General features: G+C 48.3%; 3 protein-coding genes across 8 annotated transcripts; 1 reads left to right on the forward strand and 2 right to left on the reverse strand.

The window, feature by feature from the left end:
* Positions 1 to 683: 683 nt before the first annotated feature.
* clrn1 (clarin 1) lies at positions 684 to 3,577 on the reverse strand. The gene is made up of 3 exons (XM_041046145.1): positions 3,314 to 3,577; positions 2,007 to 2,186; positions 684 to 1,364 (listed from the first exon to the last, which is right to left on the reverse strand). Exons 1-3 carry the CDS (start codon positions 3,564 to 3,566, stop codon positions 1,099 to 1,101), a joined length of 699 nt encoding a protein of 232 aa, XP_040902079.1. The 5' UTR covers positions 3,567 to 3,577; the 3' UTR covers positions 684 to 1,098.
* On the forward strand, positions 3,479 to 14,015 carry masp1 (MBL associated serine protease 1). 4 transcript variants are annotated; one of them, XM_041046137.1, is made up of 14 exons: positions 3,479 to 3,697; positions 4,285 to 4,445; positions 5,349 to 5,571; positions 7,779 to 7,956; positions 8,191 to 8,322; positions 9,165 to 9,361; positions 9,447 to 9,594; positions 9,700 to 9,818; positions 9,939 to 10,017; positions 11,199 to 11,333; positions 11,442 to 11,516; positions 11,630 to 11,877; positions 12,152 to 12,346; positions 12,501 to 14,015. In XM_041046137.1, exons 2-14 carry the CDS (start codon positions 4,441 to 4,443, stop codon positions 12,954 to 12,956), a joined length of 2,190 nt encoding a protein of 729 aa, XP_040902071.1. In that variant the 5' UTR covers positions 3,479 to 3,697; positions 4,285 to 4,440; the 3' UTR covers positions 12,957 to 14,015. The 4 variants fall into 4 exon arrangements, with proteins under 4 accessions (XP_040902071.1, XP_040902072.1, XP_040902074.1 ...); XM_041046138.1 differs by having other exon boundaries at positions 12,152 to 12,337; XM_041046139.1 differs by lacking the exons at positions 3,479 to 3,697; positions 4,285 to 4,445 and having other exon boundaries at positions 5,458 to 5,551.
* Positions 7,852 to 19,091, reverse strand: LOC121187060 (coagulation factor VII). Of its 3 annotated transcripts, XR_005894570.1 has the most exons (12): positions 19,013 to 19,091; positions 18,751 to 18,901; positions 18,494 to 18,672; positions 17,968 to 17,992; positions 17,382 to 17,495; positions 17,050 to 17,184; positions 16,536 to 16,876; positions 15,841 to 15,955; positions 15,483 to 15,679; positions 15,277 to 15,402; positions 14,454 to 15,198; positions 7,852 to 7,864 (listed from the first exon to the last, which is right to left on the reverse strand). XR_005894570.1 is itself a non-coding variant. In XM_041046141.1 (11 exons), the coding sequence occupies exons 2-11, from the start codon at positions 18,824 to 18,826 to the stop codon at positions 14,956 to 14,958; spliced, it is 1,551 nt and encodes a 516-aa protein (XP_040902075.1). In that variant the 5' UTR covers positions 18,827 to 18,901; positions 19,013 to 19,091; the 3' UTR covers positions 14,169 to 14,955. The 3 variants fall into 3 exon arrangements, 2 of the variants coding, with proteins under 2 accessions (XP_040902075.1, XP_040902076.1); XM_041046141.1 differs by lacking the exon at positions 7,852 to 7,864 and having other exon boundaries at positions 14,169 to 15,198; XM_041046142.1 differs by lacking the exon at positions 7,852 to 7,864 and having other exon boundaries at positions 14,969 to 15,170.
* Between the last annotated feature and the right edge of the window lie 208 nt (positions 19,092 to 19,299).

Consider the following 19,299-nt stretch of genomic DNA (forward strand, 5'->3'; position numbering starts at 1 on the left):
AGGTCCAAAGCTTCTGATGAGACAGACTGACAGTGTCGGTGTCACTGCAGGGGACGAGAGGAAGAAAGGCCTTATCAGACTGTCCCGTAACTGGAAGAAAACTTGGACCTGCCTCCTTCCAAAGTCCACAATTCAAGACCAGATTTGTCAGAACAGGTGAGGTTTCAGTCCAAAGACTCAGAGACATGTAGCTTCCTCTGTCCTGGATGTGGAGGACAAACAGAACCTTTATACTTAATGCTTTTTGATTTATGTTAACATTTCCACTGCTTTCTTTTTATTCTTTTGGTTTTCTGAAGCAGCACCTGGTGGCCTTTAACGGAACTGCAGCCGAACACACCTGAGCGCTGACCTGTGACACTCAGGTGAGGTACTCAAAAAGACAGTGTGTGGGTAGAAACGTGGTCAGGTTTAGACCAGAAGAATCCATCAATGGCAGAAACTAAAAATCTGACCTCAGACACCAAAACACGCAAGAACAGATACACTGAGATTAACCTGCTACAAGATTATTGAAGACTTAATACAGACATGATAGATTAAGTAAAGTGTTCCATCTACTCTGTGTTAAAGTGACTTTATCCTCTACAACAGAACACACAGTATAAATGCAGCCATCACCATTTCCTCCCAGTTTGTTGTTAATAAATGTCTTACGTGGACATTGTCTTCTTTGTCCTCTGTGACTCTAAACCGAGGAACTCCGGCCTTTGGTCCAGATTGACCTCGAAGCAGAGTCTTTCTACCTGGACCACATGAAGGACCCCACATGCAAATTTAAAATTCTTTAGTGATTAATCAACTGATATGGAGTAAACCTGGGGCTTTTGGGCCCCTGGGCAGTGGCCTACTTTGTCCGGTTGGAGATCTAGTCTTGTTAGTTGGACACAGCTTGACAACTTGATACAAATTTGAAGACATCACTCAGGACTCTAAGAAACTTGTGATGGACATGGAGATTTTACAGAGTTGATCTGTGGACGGGTCCTCTCCCCACATATTTAACATCACACTCTGGTTCAGGTCCAGTTTCTGTGTGTTTCTCAGGGAGGAAACAAGAAATGTCTCGAGCTGGTCTCACAGATCCTTCAGGTTTCCTCAGTACATGAGGTCGGCCGCCCCCCCACTCAGGTCAGACTCTTTGGTCTCCTGGAAGGGAAACTGGATTCCCGCCAGTCGGATCAGCAGGATGTTGAGTCCGTGGAGGAGGAAGATGAGGAAGAAGAGCCAGAAGGATCGGTCGTAGTGCTCGCTGTACGTCTGGAAGACGAAGTTGACCTCGTTGAAGTTGGCGATCTGTTCGGACAGGTGATGGAGCTTCACCTCTGACGCAAACAGGATCATCACCAGACAGCTGCACAGACCTGCAGGACAGACTGGACGTTAGTATGAACCGGCTTTAATAACAGCAGCAGCTCAGGGTGTACTACATCGTCAAAAGTATGTGGACACTCCTGTGACTGATGAACGTCTGGGGCTTCTGAACCACTTGTACTTTAATACAGTATTGGACTAAATTGATAATTTAGTGAAGGAGGAAATGAGCAGAGGGTTGTTGTTGTTTCTAACTCAGCACCAGCAGCTGTTTCAGGTTGCCTCATTAACTGCCCCCACCCCCCGAACACCCGATTTCCTGCTGTCTTTTATTCCTCTCAGCTCTCTCTCTCTCCTGCGTCGGGTTCTGTTTCTGTAATTGCCGCAATTATCAGACTGACACTGGCTGTTTGTCTTAAACTAATCCCTCCATCTTCTCTCTCTGCTGATATGTTCAGGGGCAAGTGGGAACTACATATCCCAGCATACACTGGGATAGCCGACAATATAATGACAATGTGTGTTTAACCGTCTCACAGATTGGATGAACCATAACAGACACAGACTGGACCTCAGTGGCATATTAGTATGATACTAATGACCTAATACTAATTAAGTAATTTACACCTGCAAACAAACAGCCGGTGTTTAAATTAGCATCAGTAGCGGACATGTAACGAGGTGTTTCTCACAGCAGATGAAGCTCCACAGGTAAAGTCCCATGGGGCCTTGCAGCGTCTCGTAGGGTCTGCCGAAGGCGTTGAAGAAGAAGAAGCCGGCGGCCACAGAGGAGAAGAGGATCACGGCACCACAGAAGAAGATGACGGTGATGTGGAGGCCTGCCGGGATGGCGCTCAGCAGGTCTGGGAAGACTGGGAGAGAAAACGGAGAAAGCTGCAGGTGAGAGGAAACGCTCACAGGGCTGATGACCCACCTGAATGACATTAACAAAGGAAATCAAGTATACGCTCATATATATACTATGTTTGTGCTAATTAGACTTTATCGAAAACTTTTCTTTGTGTACCCCGTGTTATACCTCTGCATGCTCCAACACCTGGTTAAAACTGGACATTTTAACTTGAATTTAATGTGAAATCAAAATCTTCTGTGTTGAGTTTGAGCTCATTCACCAGATGAGGTGATTCCACTAAGCTCCCGTTTGACGTTGACGCACAGAGTCCTCGGACAGGAACAGAGCAGCTTTGTTCCCCCTCATCAGAGCTGGTCCAGTCAGGCAGAAACCTCGTTAGAGAGGCACGGCTGCGCTCATTAACTGGGAACCAGCCTGCAGCCTCCGCAGACCCCAGAGGGGCTTTTATAATACAGCAAAAAAAAAAAAAAAAACAACAACAAACGAGCCTCTGATCCTGGATCTGAGTGAAGGAAAACTCAAATCTACGTTTCTTTTACTGCAGCTGTTCGCTGGTCTGACGGGCTTCTGAAACTGTGACAGCAGCAGCTCCCGGTCCTCTCAGAGGACGTCCTCTCTGTCTAAAGCTGGTCCACACCCGACATACAGAACATTACACATAACACGACGGACCACAGTGCAGGAGTAACTGTACTGCATTCAAAATCTTACTCAAGTACAAGTACAGAAAATGCACTACAAGTAGCAGCAGCAGAAGAACTGACGATGCAGAAAGGTGTGTACCAGAGTCATGTGTTGATTCTGTGATTGCATCCTGATTGTTTGTGGAGCTGTGAAGTAACTTCTCTAATTAATGCGGAGAAGAAGAAGAAGAGAAGGAACGCACGCGCGCTGTCAGGGTGGACTCTCAGACCTTTTTAAAGATGTTTTAAATGATTCAGACTCTGTGTGAATAATTAATGCGCAGGTGAGATCTCACCTGTTGATCTGCCTGGTGGTTGAACCACTGTGTCGACTTTTTACATTCTGAGAGAGACAGCGTTTAGTTTGATGAACAGATTCCAGTGAACCTGCTCCCCGGTCTACCTGTAAAACCCGGTTCAGTCCGGGTCGACTCTGACTCACATGAGAACCTGGACGGTCTCCCTCCCAGGCCGCACTGCTTCACCCTCTGTCCGTGGAAAAGCCCGTAGCTCAGGTCTCCAAGAAACTTGTCCAGCTCCGGTCCGGTGGCATTCACCAGCTCGGCCCCGGTCCGGCACAGGACTGTCCCGTTGAGCCAGAACGGCAGACCCGTGGCCACCGCGGCCGTCAGGGCGCAGGAGAAGCCGAAGAGCCCGGAGATGGAGAAGATGAGCTGCTTCTGTCGGCTCGGCATGGCGGGACGGATGGAGGCTGGGTCAGGCTGCAGGAGCCTCGGGAGGAGGACCAGAGGAGGGCATCACCCCCCCCATCTCCCCCACCGCCACCTCCACATCCACCACAACCTACGACCGCTGAAAGAAAGAGGTAAAGAACAAAGGGCCCGTGCAGGAGCAGAAAGGTCCAACAGCAGAATGTAAACTCCAGATTAAATAACACATCCGGCCCGGAGGGTTTCAGGTCACCATGGCAACAAGGGGTTAAATTACAGAGAGGGCGGGGAGGAGGAGGGTGAGACATCTTTGAGCATCCAGTCATAAATGTCCGGTACACTGCTCTGTGTGTGTGTGTGTGTGTGTGTGAGAGTGTGAGTGATAGATGGTGTTTTAGTGTTAATGTTCTGCACACACACACACACACACACTCGCTCCTGCTGAGTCGTAGAGGTCAGGTGGCGCCTCCTGGTGGCAGAAACTTTATTTGTCTGTTTCTCTCCAGCAGTGATGTATTTTTTCTCGGTGTACCTGTCTGTCTGTCTGTCTGTCTTTCTGTCTGTGTGTACCTGTCTATGTACCTGAATACCTGTCTTTTTTGTCCGTCTACCTGCCTGACATTCTGTTTGTCTACCTGTCTGTCTCTGTACCTGTCTGTCTGTCTGTCTGTCTGTCTGTCTGTCTGTCTGTGTACTTATGTTACTATAATACTGACCTAACTGCAGGACTGTTACTTGTAAGGGACCCCCTCCCCACCCCTCCCTCTCCACCGTAGACCATACGTGATGACGTACAGGTCTCCAGAGACGTCAGACGTAGACTGAGGTCCGTGGAGTAGGTGCGTGTGTCCCGCGGCTCAGAGAGAGAAGAGCGGCTGATGGTGAAGGTTCCTCCGTCATGAGGTGAGTCCGGTTTTCCGCTCTGTCTGCAGGGACAGCTTCTGCCGGTCTGTCTGTGGGACCGAGTCCAGGGTCAGTATTCAGAGGTGTGGCCCTGACCCGCTCCGTTACTGATCCTCGGACTCTCAGTCCACTTCTTCTCTGAGATTCCGATCTGCGGGAGCATTTGATGAAATCCGTGATTGTCATCGATATTTTAATCAGCGTTTGATTTTTGAGTTTATGCTGACGGAGGAGCAGAAACGGATCAGGACCGTCAGAGACCAGCTGTGCATGAAGTTAATCTGCTCAGTGAGTCTGAGCGTCTAAAAAAAAATCCGATCAGTTTCAGTCAGAATCTGAAACATGATCAGTAAAGACAAAAAGAAAAGAAAGTGAACATCACACACCTTTTAAAGCTCTGCAGCTTTATTTCTAAAGAAAAAATGATCAAAATGAGAAGTTGAAGTTGTTTGAAAGTGAATTTTTCATTGACCGACCTGTTCGTCAGTAAAAGTCTGTACCTGTGTTTTTCCACCTTCACTCTGGCACCTGTGGTTCTGCAGCAGGTGAGCACAGTGGAACCCAGAACACGTTCTTCTTCATGGCTTTATTCATGCTTTTGTTAGAAAATGAGGAAAACTTGACTTAAATGTCTTTGAGTATAAACCCTGAACAACCTTGGACCACATGGACCCAGAGGTTCATGTCATCTCCTTCACTCCTCCTGAGGTTTTATGAAGCTGTTTTCTGCTGATTGATTCTGGTCATTGGTTGATTGATTGATTTTTGGACCTTGTTCTGAGCGAAATGTTCTTTGTTCCTCAGAGAATCAGAGTCAAACGAACCCCTGTGAATCAGCATGGTGCAGACAGTGGACTCAGTGTCCCAGAGGGTCCTGAATCTCCCTGTTTTTTTTTGTTTCAGACTCGTTCTGTTCCCAGTCCTTGTGGCGCTCGTGGTCGACGCTCGGCTGCTGTCCCTGTCAGAAATGTACGGCAGCCTGCAGTCTCCAAACTTCCCGGAGCCGTACCCCCGAGAGACAGAGCTGCGCTGGAACATCACCGTTCCCGACAGCTTCCAGATAAAACTCTACTTCAGCCACTTTGACCTGGAGCCATCCTACCTGTGTGAGTACGACTTCGTCAAGGTGAGGCACCGGGGCATCATGGGAGGTTTTTCGTGTCTTGTTGTACATCGTCGTGTCCTGATTCTCTCAGATGAAACAATCAGTCACCAGATTCTTATTCAGCTTTGGTCAGAGACGACATCAGTGCGACGCCTTCGACCCGGTTGTGGCTGTCCACAGAAAATCAGGTGACACTGATCTGCTCCTTTCAACAACTCGCTTAAGCTTGAGTTGCCAGGCGTCAGAGTTCGTATCCTCCATCACCATTTCCTAAGCAACTAAAAGTAACTAAAAAAGGAAGGACTGACAGACAGAGGGTGGCGTTTCAGTCTTTTTCTCCTCACTTTCACTGGAGTTCTTTGGATCACCTCATCTCTCCGTGTCCCCATTTTCCACCATTTGATTTGAGACTCTGTCTGTCTGATTTTCAGCTCTTTACACCGACGTGATGTTAGTTTCACTGTGAGCGCTGTGGTTCTCCTCAGTGAATGAATGAGTGAGTGAGTGAGTGAATGAATATTTGAAACACTGGTGAGGTCTGTGTCATGGCTGATCCTGGATCAGAGCTGAGTGCTTTTCAGTCAAAACATGAAAGCCTCTGCTTCAGCTGAAAGACCGAACATGTACACACACACACACACACACACACACACACACATTCATATTCAAATGTTGTCACTGGGCGTCGCAGCAACCCGCCATCAGCAACAAGCAGCTGCAGCACACAAAGGAGACCAGCTGACTTCCCACGCTGCACTGCTCTGTGTGTGTGTGTGTGTGTGTGTGTGTGTGTGTGTGTGTGTGAGTGAGAACCACACACTACTCTGTGTAACATCAGGAGAACCTGCCGGAGAAGCTTAAACTATGACGCTGTAGTTCACAGGAAACAAAAGAAGACTGTGAAGTTCCTGTGGTTCTCAACTGGACATTACCACCCCCCCACATAAAATACCCAGAGAACCTGAGACAGGGTCAGTTCAGGCGGAGTAGGAATCTGTGGACAGAAGAAATGATCAGAAAACAAGTTTAAAAGCTGCTAATTATTATAAAATATGACCTGTGCAGAGACGTTTCACCAATCAATACATCTGATTACTGATCAGCAGCTAATGATCAGCAACACAGAAAGAGATGTTGTGATTGGTTGTCAACGCTCGCTCGCTGAGCCCTCGTTCAGTTGGGTGACTCCTCCATTAATCGCAGGTTGGTGCTTTAGTTCCACATGTGGAACTTGTTGTCGTGGGACCTTGGATCACACGCCACAGTTCTTCCCGGTCCACAGTCACTCTGTGTTCAGCCCTGACACAGATGTGTAGGTGGAAGGAGAGTGAAGGGTTAACACGGCTTCCTGTCCTGTTATCACAGGCCGCAGTTTGACTGATGTGGATTTAAAATGAGCCGTAAACATCTGAACTCACACTGGTTTAAACTCCATGATCGCTGCTGCCAAAGTCTGCCAGCACTGAAAATAAATTCACTGAAAGAAGCTTCTGGAAGACGACTGGTTCTAATAAGATGATGTGGTGTGTACACACACACACACACACACACAGCAAAACAAAGACAGAGTGTGTGTGGGGGGGGTTCTTTCTCTTAGCTGAATGTCAACAGGCTTGTGGTGAGAATAGCGTGTGTGTGTGTGTGAAAACAAACCGTATCATCTCATTAGGACCAGTCGTCTTCCAGAAGCTTTTGTGTGTGTGTGTGTGTGTGTGTGTGTGTGTGTGTGTGTGTGTGTGTGTGTGTGTGTGTGTGTGTGTGTGTGTGTGTGTGTGTGGCCTGCTGTTCATTGACACCCAGAGTAAACTGGCAGATAACACTGGAGCCTGCAGGGACTGTTAAAAGACAAACCTCCTGTCAGAGGAGACGGACTGCTCTGCTCTGCTCCGAACTCTCTGAAGTTTCTTTGTCCTGGTTTTCACTCGACTTCCTGTTTGACATGTGGCTCCGTGTCTTTACGTCCTGTTTCTTTCCACCTCGTCCACCAGTCAGAGTTGTGCTGCTGCCTGAGAAAGCGAGCACCAGCTCAGGAGGCCCTCCTCGAATCAGTAATTATTAAGTAAACACGCTGCTTGTCAAAAGTATGTGGACAGCTGAACATTCCACTCTGCTGACACAAACATCCAGAATACCTTCTATAGAACAGTCCTACCTGAATCACGTGACCGCTCACCTGTGTGTTTTGGAGGTTTCTGACATGTTTTTGTGGGTTTGTGTTTTGTCTCCAGGTGGAGGCAGAGGGGGAGGTGCTGGCGTTGTTCTGTGGAAAGGAGGACACGGACACGGAGGCGGTGCCGGCTCAGCAGGTCATCACCTCCCCCAGAAACTCCCTCAGCGTCCTCTTCTCCTCTGACTTTTCTAATGAGGAGAGATACTCCGGGTTCATGGCTCACTACAGCGCTGTGGGTGAGGACCAGGGGGCCGGGGTTACAACTGGACCCGAAGCTACCCTTTAAACACAACGTCCGGTTTTCAGCTGCAGTCCCTGTCACGTCTCCTACGGCTGATCACACACACACAAATACGAAAGCGGTTATTTAAAACTGCCTTCTTTAGCTAAAGGTGTCCTGCTGAGCTTTCGATTATTCCGTTTTCATCCCTCGCTTCAGCCTCCTCTTCCTCCTCCCTCTATCTCTCCAGACGTAGACGAGTGCAGCGACCGCACCGACGAAGATCTGCTCTGTGATCATTTCTGTCACAACTACATCGGGGGATACTACTGCTCCTGTCGCTATGGTTACCTGCTGCACACTGACAACCGCACCTGCAAAGGTGAGTCTGCTGACGTCCGTTGCAGGAGTCTGAACATTAGTACATTTTAACATATCAAGTCACTTGCATTGATCTATCACCAGTCATCACATCTGAATCCAGTAGAACACCTTTGGGATGTGGTAGAACAGGACATTGGTCGCATGAATGATGTGATGAATCATGTCAACATGGAGCAAGGAAGGTTTCCCACATCTGGTGAATCCATGAGAGCGAAGGGAGGAAGTGCGGAGTTTGTGATAAAGTGTGTGTGTGTGTGTGTGTGATGTGTTGAAGTGAACCTGTGAACTCTGACTTCGCTGTAAACTTCTCGGTCTGCATGTTTGGAGCTTTTCACTCATAATGAGCTTAAACATGTTAACATGTGAACTGTGTTTCACAGCAGATTTGAATTCCAGAAGCCTGATCCTGATTACAGGCTGCTGCCAACAAGTCACGTCTCAAACACAGAGGACGTTTAGAACAAGTTTCACCGGGTTCATCCTCCTTAGATGGGTCTTACCTGTTTGAGGGTTCGGACTCGGTTTTAAGTTCATGTTACAGTCAGGTTTAGGCCGGGGACTGGGGCCTGTCCTCACTGGTGTGGGAAGAAGTGTGTGTTTGTGTTTGTGCTCAGTATCTGGACTCTAACCTCTGTCTGACTGATAGCAACTCCTGATTGGTGGTAAATATTTACATGTGCATCTGCATGTTTCTGGACACACACACATCTTGTTGAAGCGGAGTTTAACTCTTCAGGGGCTCAGCATCATTTGGCTGAGCCTGAAGCTCGTACCTGTGAGGCCTCCAGGATAGGGAGGATGTTGACCTCTGTGTGGGTGTGTGTGTGTGTGTGTGTTCAGTGGAGTGTAGTGACGGTGTGTTCAGGGAACGCTCCGGTGTTCTGAGCAGCGTTGATTTTCCCGCTCCGTATCCAAAGAGCTCCGAGTGTTTGTACCGTATCGAGGTGGAGCCGGGCTTCAAGCTCCGCCTCCAGTTTGACCCCAGCTTCGACGTGGAGGATCACCCGGACGTCAGCTGCCCCTACGACTACATCAAGGTGGGAGGAACAAACTCACAGCTGCACAGACACACACACACACATATATAATTTGTACTGATTAATAATCCGCCGTGTGTCTCAGATCACAGCAGGCAGCAGTGAGCTCGGGCCGTTCTGTGGAGACCAATCTCCAGGCGTCATTCAGACCGACAGCAACGTCGTCACCATCTTCTTCCACAGCGACAACTCAGGAGAAAACCTCGGCTGGAGGATCACTTACACCGCTACGGGTTAATACACACATTTATATACTGCTACAGGCTTAGACATACTACACACATTTATATAGTTTATGTACACACATATATTCTCCTGCTTTTATTTTATCCTAATAGGAAGTCAGTGTCCAGTACCCAAGGCCCCGCCCAATGCCCTTGTGAACCCTGTCCAATCGGAATACTCCTTCAAAGACCACATCCTGTTCACCTGTGAGCCCGGGTACAGACTGCTGAAGGTATGAAGCCGAGTCTCAGACTGAGACTTTTCATCCGTTAAAGTCATCACAGTGATCCAGTGGGATGTGGCAGTGGTTCTTCAGCCGCAGCCTCTCATGTTTCGCATCCCTGTGTTTCAGGATGGTCAGTATCTGGATCACTATCAGCTGGACTGTCTGTCCAACGGGTCCTGGAGCAGCAGTCCTCCTCAGTGTCAAAGTAAGAAAGCAGCACAAACTCCCTGACACCACGAGCTCTGATCTTTGGATCTTTGTTACTGTCCCCAGTCTCAGGGTCACCTCAGGGGCCGGGAGACTGTAAGAGTTTGGACTCGGCTGTAAAGCGGGTTTTCGCTGCCCCCTCTGGGTGAAGGTTTCAGTCTGTCCGAGGCTCAGTCCTCTGGTCACAGGATGCTTTCCTTTCTGCTCCTGACACACGACATCTGAACTGTCAGATATGTAGAAAGAAGCCTGTCGTCATTTAATACAGATACACGCTGTGTCACAGGAAGACAGTGATATTTAGTTTATCATCTATTTTAGGAATAAACATAAATACCATCAGAACCAGTGCAACATGATTAATATTAAACCTGTTTCCAGTACAGCCCTCTGCTCTGTTTACTGTCCCTTCAATAACCAGATTCTGATTGTCTGATAAAACCCTGTCTTTCCTCTGTCCTCCCTCCTCTGAGACACATTCAGGAGTTCCATCAGTTGCTGGGTCGGAGGACGGAGGAAGGGAAGCAGCCACTGAAACTGTATTTCCTGCTCTCTCTCTCTTTCTGTCTCTGTAGAAACAGACTCGACGAGGAGGCGACGGTCTCTGTCCAGCGTCTTAAACAGTCACAGTGTAGATTAGTGAGAAGTCGCTGATGCCAGAACTGACAGGCACTGTAGGAAGAAACTTCTCCTCCTTCTCACTTAATATCTTTGTCAGTAGTTTGCTCTAAAGTGAAATTATTTTCTAATAAAACGAATGGAACCAGAATCTGCAGTTGTGTGTGTCTGTGAAACCACCTGCAGATTAAAGCGGCTCACAGAAGAACTTAAGGCTCTAACTGAACTGTGGCATGATGAGCGTGTCGAGGTGGGACTTTCATACCGTAGTTCACATAACACCTCATCCCATCATCACGGATCATCTCGTCAAACCTGGGTCACACATCATCATGTGATTTCCGTTAGTCAGAGGCAGACTGGCAATGTAAAAATCTGAATTTATTAATAATATTAAAAACCAAAAAACCAAAAATCTGAATCCTGACCAGTTCGGTTCAGACGGAGGATACAGAAACTCTAAATTCACGTGTCCAGCTGTTTGAGCGCATCGTCATCTTCATCATCGTCATCCTCGCTGTTCAGACTGAAAGCTGAAGGCTTGTCTCCTCTCTGTCACAGTGGTGGACTGCGGGAGTCCGAAGCTGGTCAGCATGGCCGATGTGGTGTTTGGTAACCACGACAACGGCACACTGTTTGGATCGACGGTCCACTACGTCTGCAGAGAGGACACCTTTCACCTGAACACCAGCAACAGTAGGACGATCATTAACGAATTATAAATAAAAATATTTGTCCAGCTTATAAAACATCACAGGATAATAAACTTACAGCCTTGCATCTGTTTGTGCGTCCGTGTTGTAGGTTCATACACCTGCGGTCAGGACGGAGAATGGACAAACTCGGAAGCAGGAACCAAACTGCCGAGCTGTCTGCCAGGTACCCGTGTTCTCTGTCCACCATATGATGCCATTACATGGACATGATAACTCATTAGATGCAATAAATACACCGCCTGTTCCTCTGAGGACTCTGAATATGTCTCCGTCCAGCCTGCGGCCGGCCGGCCCGCTCTCTCCCCCCGCAGGTGAAGCGGATCGTGGGCGGTCGGAGCGCCGAGCCCGGCCTGTTCCCCTGGCACGTTTTGCTCAGTGTGGAGGATCTGTCCCGGGTCCCAGAGGACCGCTGGTTTGGCTCCGGGGCCCTGCTCTCCGACTCCTGGGTCCTCACAGCAGCCCACGTCCTGAGGTCCCAGAGGAGGGACACCAGCGTCGTCCCCGTGGCCCCCGAACATGTCCAGGTCAGAGGAGGAAAGTTATGGGGGTGTTTTTAATAAATGAAATAATTCTTTACCTTAAGTGTTTATTTCCACCTTTTTTCCTGTGGATGAATAAGGATTTACTGAGCAGGTTTATGTTTGGATTTTACACAGCATAAATTAACAGGTTAAATTGTTTTAGCGTCTATTTGTGTTTCCACCAAAGTTAGACTCAACCTCAGACTCGTCTCAGTCACTCGATGATTCAGAAGATGATAAAATAAAATCTCTGTGACTGTGTCTCTTCATCTTCCAGGTCTTCCTCGGTCTCCATGACACCCGAGACAAACGTCTGGCCACCAGCCGCTCGGTGGAGGAGATCTTCCTCCATCCAGACTTCCAGCCCAACAACTACAACAACGACATCGCCCTGCTGAAGCTGGGGGACCGGGTGGAGTTTAACAAAGTCGTCCGTCCAGTCTGTCTCCCACCAGCTCACAAGGTGGGACAGGTACTTACTGTCGGGAGCGGTGGGACGTGAGGAAGGCGTCTCCCTCAGGACAAAGACCTTTTACAATTTTTAATAGAGAGGACTTATTTTGAAAATTGAGGACATCTTTTTGTAGACACAAATAGTTGACCTTTGACCTCTTTCTCATTGTCAGGGCGACCCCTCCACACCTGTCCCCAACTCTCTGGGTGTAGTTGCCGGTTGGGGCATCTCCAACCCCAACGCCTCCTCCTCCTCCTCCTCCGGCGACCTCCCCTCGCTGGCCACTGACCTCGGCGTGACCTCTGACCTCCTGCAGTACGTCAAGCTGCCGGTGGTTTCTCAGGACGAGTGTCAGGCGAGCTACACCTCGCGCTCCGTCAGCTACAACATCACCGACAACATGTTCTGTGCCGGCTTCTTCGAGGGGGGGAGGGACACCTGCCTCGGGGACAGCGGGGGGGCATTTGTGATGGAGGACGAGGTCAGCCGGAGGTGGGCGGTGTTCGGGTTGGTGTCCTGGGGCGGGCCGGAGGAGTGTGGGAGTCAGAGGGTGTACGGCGTCTATACCCGTGTGGCTAAATACGTGGAGTGGATACAGAAGCACCTTCAGACGCCCCCCGGGGAGTGAGAAACACATCACAGCTACAGCTCAGACTGAATGAGGACGTCCCCTGGCCGTCAGTCCACACGGTGTCTTTCTGAGACTAAACACAAACTCGTGTTGGGTCATTTTCATATTCTCATCTTTTTTTGGCCTTTTTGTTTTTATTCGACCCAGGAAAGTTCCAGCTACCGGCGCTGCAGTTTGTAAAGGTCAGGGTCAAGGTTCAGACAGACAGGTTCCTCTCAGGGTCAAGGTTCAGACAGACAGGTGTGTGAAGCTCCTCTCACCTGCTGGGCGTAACGTTTCCTGCTGCTACAGGAGAACGAAATCTCACAGAAAACTGTTGAAATCTGAAATCTGTGAGACAAGTTACGTTTTATTAAAACTTTACCGATTTTAATGGAGGTTTACTACAACCTAAATATGCCCTGTGCTGCTGTATTGTGCGGGACAAACGATCAGATTCAGAATATTCAACACTTATTTAGCTCGTACGAGAAATGAGCGTGTAGACGTTTGTTTGTTTGTTTGCAGACGCGCGTTTCTATTTCTGAGGTGAGGTGCTCAGTCTCAGAGGTGGCACAGAAAACGCTCCTGAATGGAAACCTACAATAATACACCCCTCTCTATCCCAGAATCCTTTGTCATGGCCCCGTGTTCTCTGCCGATGTTCCTGCCCGGGGACTGTCAGGATGGAGACGCAGGTCCATGTCTCCGTCCACAGTCACGCAAATCTACTGTTTACATTACTTTTTTCTCATCCAGAGGATGAACTCTTTCAGTTTTACTCACTCCACGGCTCTCTCACCTGGCGCCACCCCGAGGACAACTAATCTGCAGCGTGTAGGGGACGCTGTCAGGACCCAGGACAACATTAACCGTGCGAACCTTCACAGACGGGACAGTTTGTGGATTGACAAGAAGAAATGAGATTCATCCGACAGTCTGGTTTTAATGGACATGTATTAATAATGTGCTGTATCTGGTGTTTATCCTCACGTTGTTTAACTACTGTTATTCTTATATTTGAATTGTACCATGTTTGAATTATACAAAAAAAAGCCTTAATGAACTGAAATAAAGACTTTTCACGAATAAATGCTGAACCCTGGAGTTGTTCAGTCACGTGATCGCACGGCTGAAATCAACATCATCTACAAACATCGCGATTAAAACAGAAAGTAAACAAACGGCTCACAAACTTCACTGCCGCTCAGACGAGAGAGAGGGACGAAGTTCAAAGTGTTGTAGAGGTTTATTTGTGAGGGAATCGAATATTCCGATCGTTCGGGACAGTTTGACATTATTACTGGTGTAGTCAGTTTCATCGCATTGTTATTTGAGACCAGACAACAAACCTAAGACCTGAATCTGCTGGTGAGGAAATCAGGACCACTGACACGTCCACTGTCCGCCACCTAAATGTTTGAACCCGGAAATGAGCGAAGCTTTGCAGATGATCGGCCGTAAACTCCAAAAACCTGTGACTCTGTTTATGGTGCCTGTGCACTCAGACGTCACCTGGCCGGCCTTCGGTGCCAGGTGACGTCACTCGGACCAGGTGCTGACATCACTTGGGACTGAAGGCCGGCCAGTTGCGGAGGGTCAGCTCAGTACCTGTTTGTCACCAGCAGATGTCAGACTTTACACAGACGAGGGGGTTCGCTTCTTCTCTGAGGTGATGAAGATGATGGTGATGATGATGACGATGATGATGAGTCCTCCTGTCCGTAAAGCCGGGGACTGTGTCCTGAACCACCTGCACTGCGTCTCCTCAGACAGCAGAGTAACAAACAGGCAGCAGTAAAAATAAATCGACCACAGACTGTAAATCTACATCAAAAATATTCAAACTTATTAAAGCAACATATCGACAGTCCCGTCAGCTCTTAGCCTTTTTTAAAATCCCTGCCAGTCGTTGCTGTCATTGCCGGCTGGAGAGAGGTGCACCCTGGGATACTGGCTGTGTACGTCAGCGCAGGTGGTTCCAAACACAGCCACTGTCTTCATCAGTCTTCATCTCTCAGCTCTCGGTTCCATTCAGATCCTGTCTCTCCATAGTGTCTCGCATCCAGGTCAGGAAGTTCCCCAGTCGGGTATACACTCCGTATTTCCCCTTAGCGGCACATTTCTCCCCCCAGCTGACGACTCCAGTCAGAAACCAGGTCCCTCTGTAGTTCACCATGAAGGGTCCTCCACTGTCTCCACTGCAGGCGTCCACACTGGCCTCCAGGTAACCTGCACAGAACATGTTGTCTGTGATCACCTGCAGGAGACGCGGGAGGTTAAAGACAGGCTGGGCGTAACGTCAGGTTTAATGACAACAAGAGGTGGAGGTGATCACCTGTTCAGTGGACGCAGTGCAGGCTTCGTAGCTGACCACCGGGAGCGCCACCTTCCTCAAGAACCGGGAAGACTTGCCCAAGTACCGAGTGAGCCCCCAGCCCGTCACCATCCCCCGGTTTTCCTCCTGAACACAAACACCGTCAGATCTGCAGGCCTGTCCACAGACACACGCACGTAAATGGTCAGTGTGTTGAATAAAGTTACCCTCAGCAGGTATTTGGACAGGTGGGCGTCGGGCAGACAGGCGGGAACGGCGGTGGGGCCCCTGAGGACAGGCTGGGCGAGGTAGACCAGAGCGATGTCGCTGTCAAAGGTGAAGGAGTGGAAGTGAGGATGTACGAAGACCTTCTGAACCTTTATCACCTGTTCACCTGGATCAGGCCGCCGCTTATCATAGTCTCCTACACACACACACACACACACACACACACACACACACACGTTAGCAGACTATGCTATTATTATTATTTTCTGTTACGCCCCCCCCGGGTGACTTTCGTTTGTCTCATTATCTCCGTCCCAGCGTGTGACCCCGGCATCGCACTGTGTGAGAAGGACTGACCTATAGTAACGTGGTCTGCAGTCAATTCAAAGCAGTGAGCAGCAGAGACGACCCAACGGTCAGAAACCAGAGTCCCTCCGCAGAAACCATAACCATCAGACTTGCGGATCAGAACCTGAAAACACACACACACACATTTATTTGTTTTAACACAACAGCAAGGTGCAGTTATATTATTGTGGTTATACATTATTACTCCATTTTATATATGTATATTGTGTATTATATATTGGTTCATTGTGTATATTAAAATGTTGCCTCACTGCAGTCCTGTATACATAAAGTATAATTTAACGTTAAAAACATGATTCTTCATCTGGACAGGTGTCTGAGTCCACCTGATGAATCTAAGTCCAGTGTTCCCTCTCTTTTAGCTCTGTTTTTGGTCCCCTCCAGCTCCTCAGGGAAGTATCTGGCTCTTTAGCTGCTAAATGCTCCACTAAGTTCACCAGCTGCTCCCTGACTGTGTCCTTATTTCACTGGCTGATTCACATTTTAGGAGGGAACTCGTCTCTGTCTCAGCCTCACCTGTGGAACAGTGACCACATGTTGTGAGTTGTTAGTTTGTGGTCACTGAGCCTTTTCAGGATCTGCCTCTGCTCTCTGTCTCTGATCTATTTTAGCTTTCATTTTGTTCTTTCCCCTGCCTCAAACAGGTTTCTTTAAATTGTCTTCTTTAGCCTTGTCTCCCTTACCTGCCAGGGACTCCCTCCTTGATGCTCTAGGACTCCACCCACAATACGAGGTGTCATCTCCTCACCTTCTTCTGTTCCTTCCCCATCCTCTTCTCCATCTTCACTTCCCTCCCTCTCCTCCTCCCTCAGTGCAGTGTCATTTCTTCTTCTTTGAACGGATGTCACATTCCCTGTAGTCCTTTCCTCCTCTGTCTCTGTTAAATTCAGATTAGTGTCCCAGGCCCAGCTGTCTGTGACGTTGCTGTCCGTCTCCACGGTGACATTGTCCTGCTCAGAGCGATCCCACAGAGAGCGAACTCGGTGCAACGCCTCCAACTGCTGACGACCACACGGGAAGGACACTGTGAAAATATTTAATTCATAGATTATATTGAATAAAGGGTAAGTGACACCCAGTATGAGGGATGTCTGGACCCAGTGGGCCGTGGGTCAGAGAGGGCTTTTATTTATATACTTAGCTCGGGATTCAGCCGGATACCTGCTGACAAATTTAACAGTAGTACTCTGGTGTTACCAGTCTCGGAGCAGCTCTGTCCGTCAGGCTCCAGTTTGAATCCATCAGCGCAGCTACACTGAACTCCAGCTCCACCTGTGAGGTCTCTACAGTACTGCAGGCAGCCTCCGTTTCTATAGCGACACTCCAATACCACTACACACAGTACAAAAATACAAGCATTACCATAATATCAACATGATATGTCAAGGTTATTGATATTCTGGCGCACTGATGTTCAGTAATTTAATCAGTGATTTAGTAATTTTTGATGATTTGGGAAGATTTCAAATATTTACTATAAAATAAAAGACCAGGTGCTCAACATGCACCTGACCTCAGGTGGTGTTTACCTGATTCGCAGGTCTTGCCGTGGTACAGAGGAGGACAGAGACACATGAAGTCTTGCCGGTCCACAGTGCAGATCCCTCCGTTCAGACAGGGGTTGGTCCGACAGGGGTTCAAATCTACGACACAGAGGAGGGACACTCAAACACAACACGACTCATTCATGCAGGTAGAGTGACGTCGTCAGGTAAACTGGCTGATTTGATTTCATCAAAGTGAAGTTTAAATGATCCAAATCCGGTTTAATTAAATTCAGATCAGTTGAAATAATTTCAGATTAGATTTAAATGAATCAAACACGTTTATATTTGTTAGAATCATGTCTGAGGTAAATCTCATCTATAAAAGAATTATCGTCTGACCATGATGGTGAGACAAACTCCATCTGCTCATGAAGACCGTGTAATGTGATAGAAAGCTCCAGAAGAGCAGAACAGCTAACAGCTGCTGGAGTAGCTCAGATGAAGTTTGATAAATTCTGATGAGGCCACATACGGACCTGAATCCTTACGTTCAGACGTCAGCAGCAGAGGAAGCAGTAAAGTTTTTAATTTTTCAGCTTCATAATGTTATTTACGATGATGTACTCACTTGTGTATCTGTACCAAAACTCCAGCTGTTGGACAAAAAAACACTCAGAGTTAAACATCTGCAGCACAGGAGCTAATGCGCTGTCAGGCTGCTGGCTTCTTTATGTGTGCGTTCTATCATTTTTTTTATGTATTTCCAAAACAAACATGTGACTTTTGTACATGTAGGACAGAACACAAAGATTAACCCTGCTCCAACCCCCCAATCAAGACAACAACTTCCACAAATAATGACGAACAACACGCCCGATCACCGAACAACTGTCGGTCCCATGGAAGACAAGGAGACAAATTGTGGATTTGAAGCAAGGGACATGTTTGAGTGCATTTCTGATCTGACCGGGTTCAGAGAAATATGAACCTACAACATTAAAGCCTCTGTCAGACTTTGGCAGCCTCAGCGGTCGAACTGAAAAGACACCATTTCACTCTGTGTGATTTTAAAACCCCCTGGGACCCCATCTGTGTTTCTAGTGACCTCCTGTAGGGTCCCGACCCTCAGTTTGGACCACGGCGGTGGTTCGTACCGTCTTCTCTTTGGTCTGGAAGATCTCCGCAGCCTCCTCCTGAGAGCAGCTCTCCTCGTAGCACTCCCTCTCCAGGTTTCCTGGTAACATCTCCTCCAAGAGGAAGGAGTTGGCTCGACGCCTCCTGAAGGAGGAGGGCGAGCGGAGCATCTGACCCGCCAAAGTCTGATCCAGGAACACTGAGGGGTGGAAAAAAATGGTCGATGATGTACCTGTCTGTCTGTCTGTCTGTCTGACTACCTGTCTGTCAGACTCACCTGTACACTGAGCGAGCTCAGAGCAGACCAGCAGGGCACAGACAGCCAGAGTCAGAGCCGTGGACGGCAGCATCATCTTCCTCTCTGTGGACAAACAGTCAACAAGCTGACTGCAATGTGTTTCCGTCGTCCGTGTCCTCCTCAGGATAAACTGTAATGACAGGCGACCATCATTGTATTATCATACTAACTGCTCACATGCATGTCAACTGTAAATGTTAAAGCGTCTCGGTGTGTAAACATTAAAGCTGCTGTCTCCTACCGTCTCCTGCAGTCTCCTTTTGACTCCTATTGTCTCCTGCGAGGACAGACGGCGCCTGGTTGGAGCTAAAATGGAGGACAGAGACAAAGTTGATCAATTGATCTTTAACCTGAATTCAAATATTGACACACAGACGTCACATCGGTTGCTCAGTGGACACAGTCTGAGTGAATAACAGCAGGGAAGGACTTTCTATTGAGATCACAAACCTCTACAGGAACCGATGAGGTGCTCAGGTCAAAGGTCGTGGCACCTTCTGACGCTCCTGAGAGATAAAGCTGATGTTG

The sequence above is a fragment of the Toxotes jaculatrix genome, chromosome 9, assembly GCF_017976425.1.
Source record: "Toxotes jaculatrix isolate fToxJac2 chromosome 9, fToxJac2.pri, whole genome shotgun sequence".
NCBI lineage: Eukaryota > Metazoa > Chordata > Actinopteri > Toxotidae > Toxotes > Toxotes jaculatrix.

What these genes read in the sequence shown, in the direction of transcription:
- clrn1 (XM_041046145.1), bottom strand. Translation starts at nt 3,566, where the DNA reads ATGCCGAGCCGACAGAAGCAGCTCATCTTCTCCATCTCCGGGCTCTTC. An exon ending in GAGACCGTCCAGGTTCTCAT is followed by an intron (nt 2,187 to 3,313) that starts GTGAGTCAGAGT and finishes TTTCTCTCCCAG; the next exon opens with TCTTCCCAGACCTGCTGAGC. An exon ending in CCTGTGGAGCTTCATCTGCT is followed by an intron (nt 1,365 to 2,006) that starts GTGAGAAACACC and finishes TCTGTCCTGCAG; the next exon opens with GTCTGTGCAGCTGTCTGGTG.
- masp1 (XM_041046137.1), top strand. An exon ending in TCACCTGAACACCAGCAACA is followed by an intron (nt 11,334 to 11,441) that starts GTAGGACGATCA and finishes TCCGTGTTGTAG; the next exon opens with GTTCATACACCTGCGGTCAG. An exon ending in TGGCCCCCGAACATGTCCAG is followed by an intron (nt 11,878 to 12,151) that starts GTCAGAGGAGGA and finishes TTCATCTTCCAG; the next exon opens with GTCTTCCTCGGTCTCCATGA.
- LOC121187060 (XM_041046141.1), bottom strand. Translation starts at nt 18,826, where the DNA reads ATGATGCTGCCGTCCACGGCTCTGACTCTGGCTGTCTGTGCCCTGCTG. An exon ending in ACAGAGCTGCTCCGAGACTG is followed by an intron (nt 16,877 to 17,049) that starts GTAACACCAGAG and finishes ATATTTTCACAG; the next exon opens with TGTCCTTCCCGTGTGGTCGT. An exon ending in GCACTGCGTCCACTGAACAG is followed by an intron (nt 15,199 to 15,276) that starts GTGATCACCTCC and finishes CGTCTCCTGCAG; the next exon opens with GTGATCACAGACAACATGTT.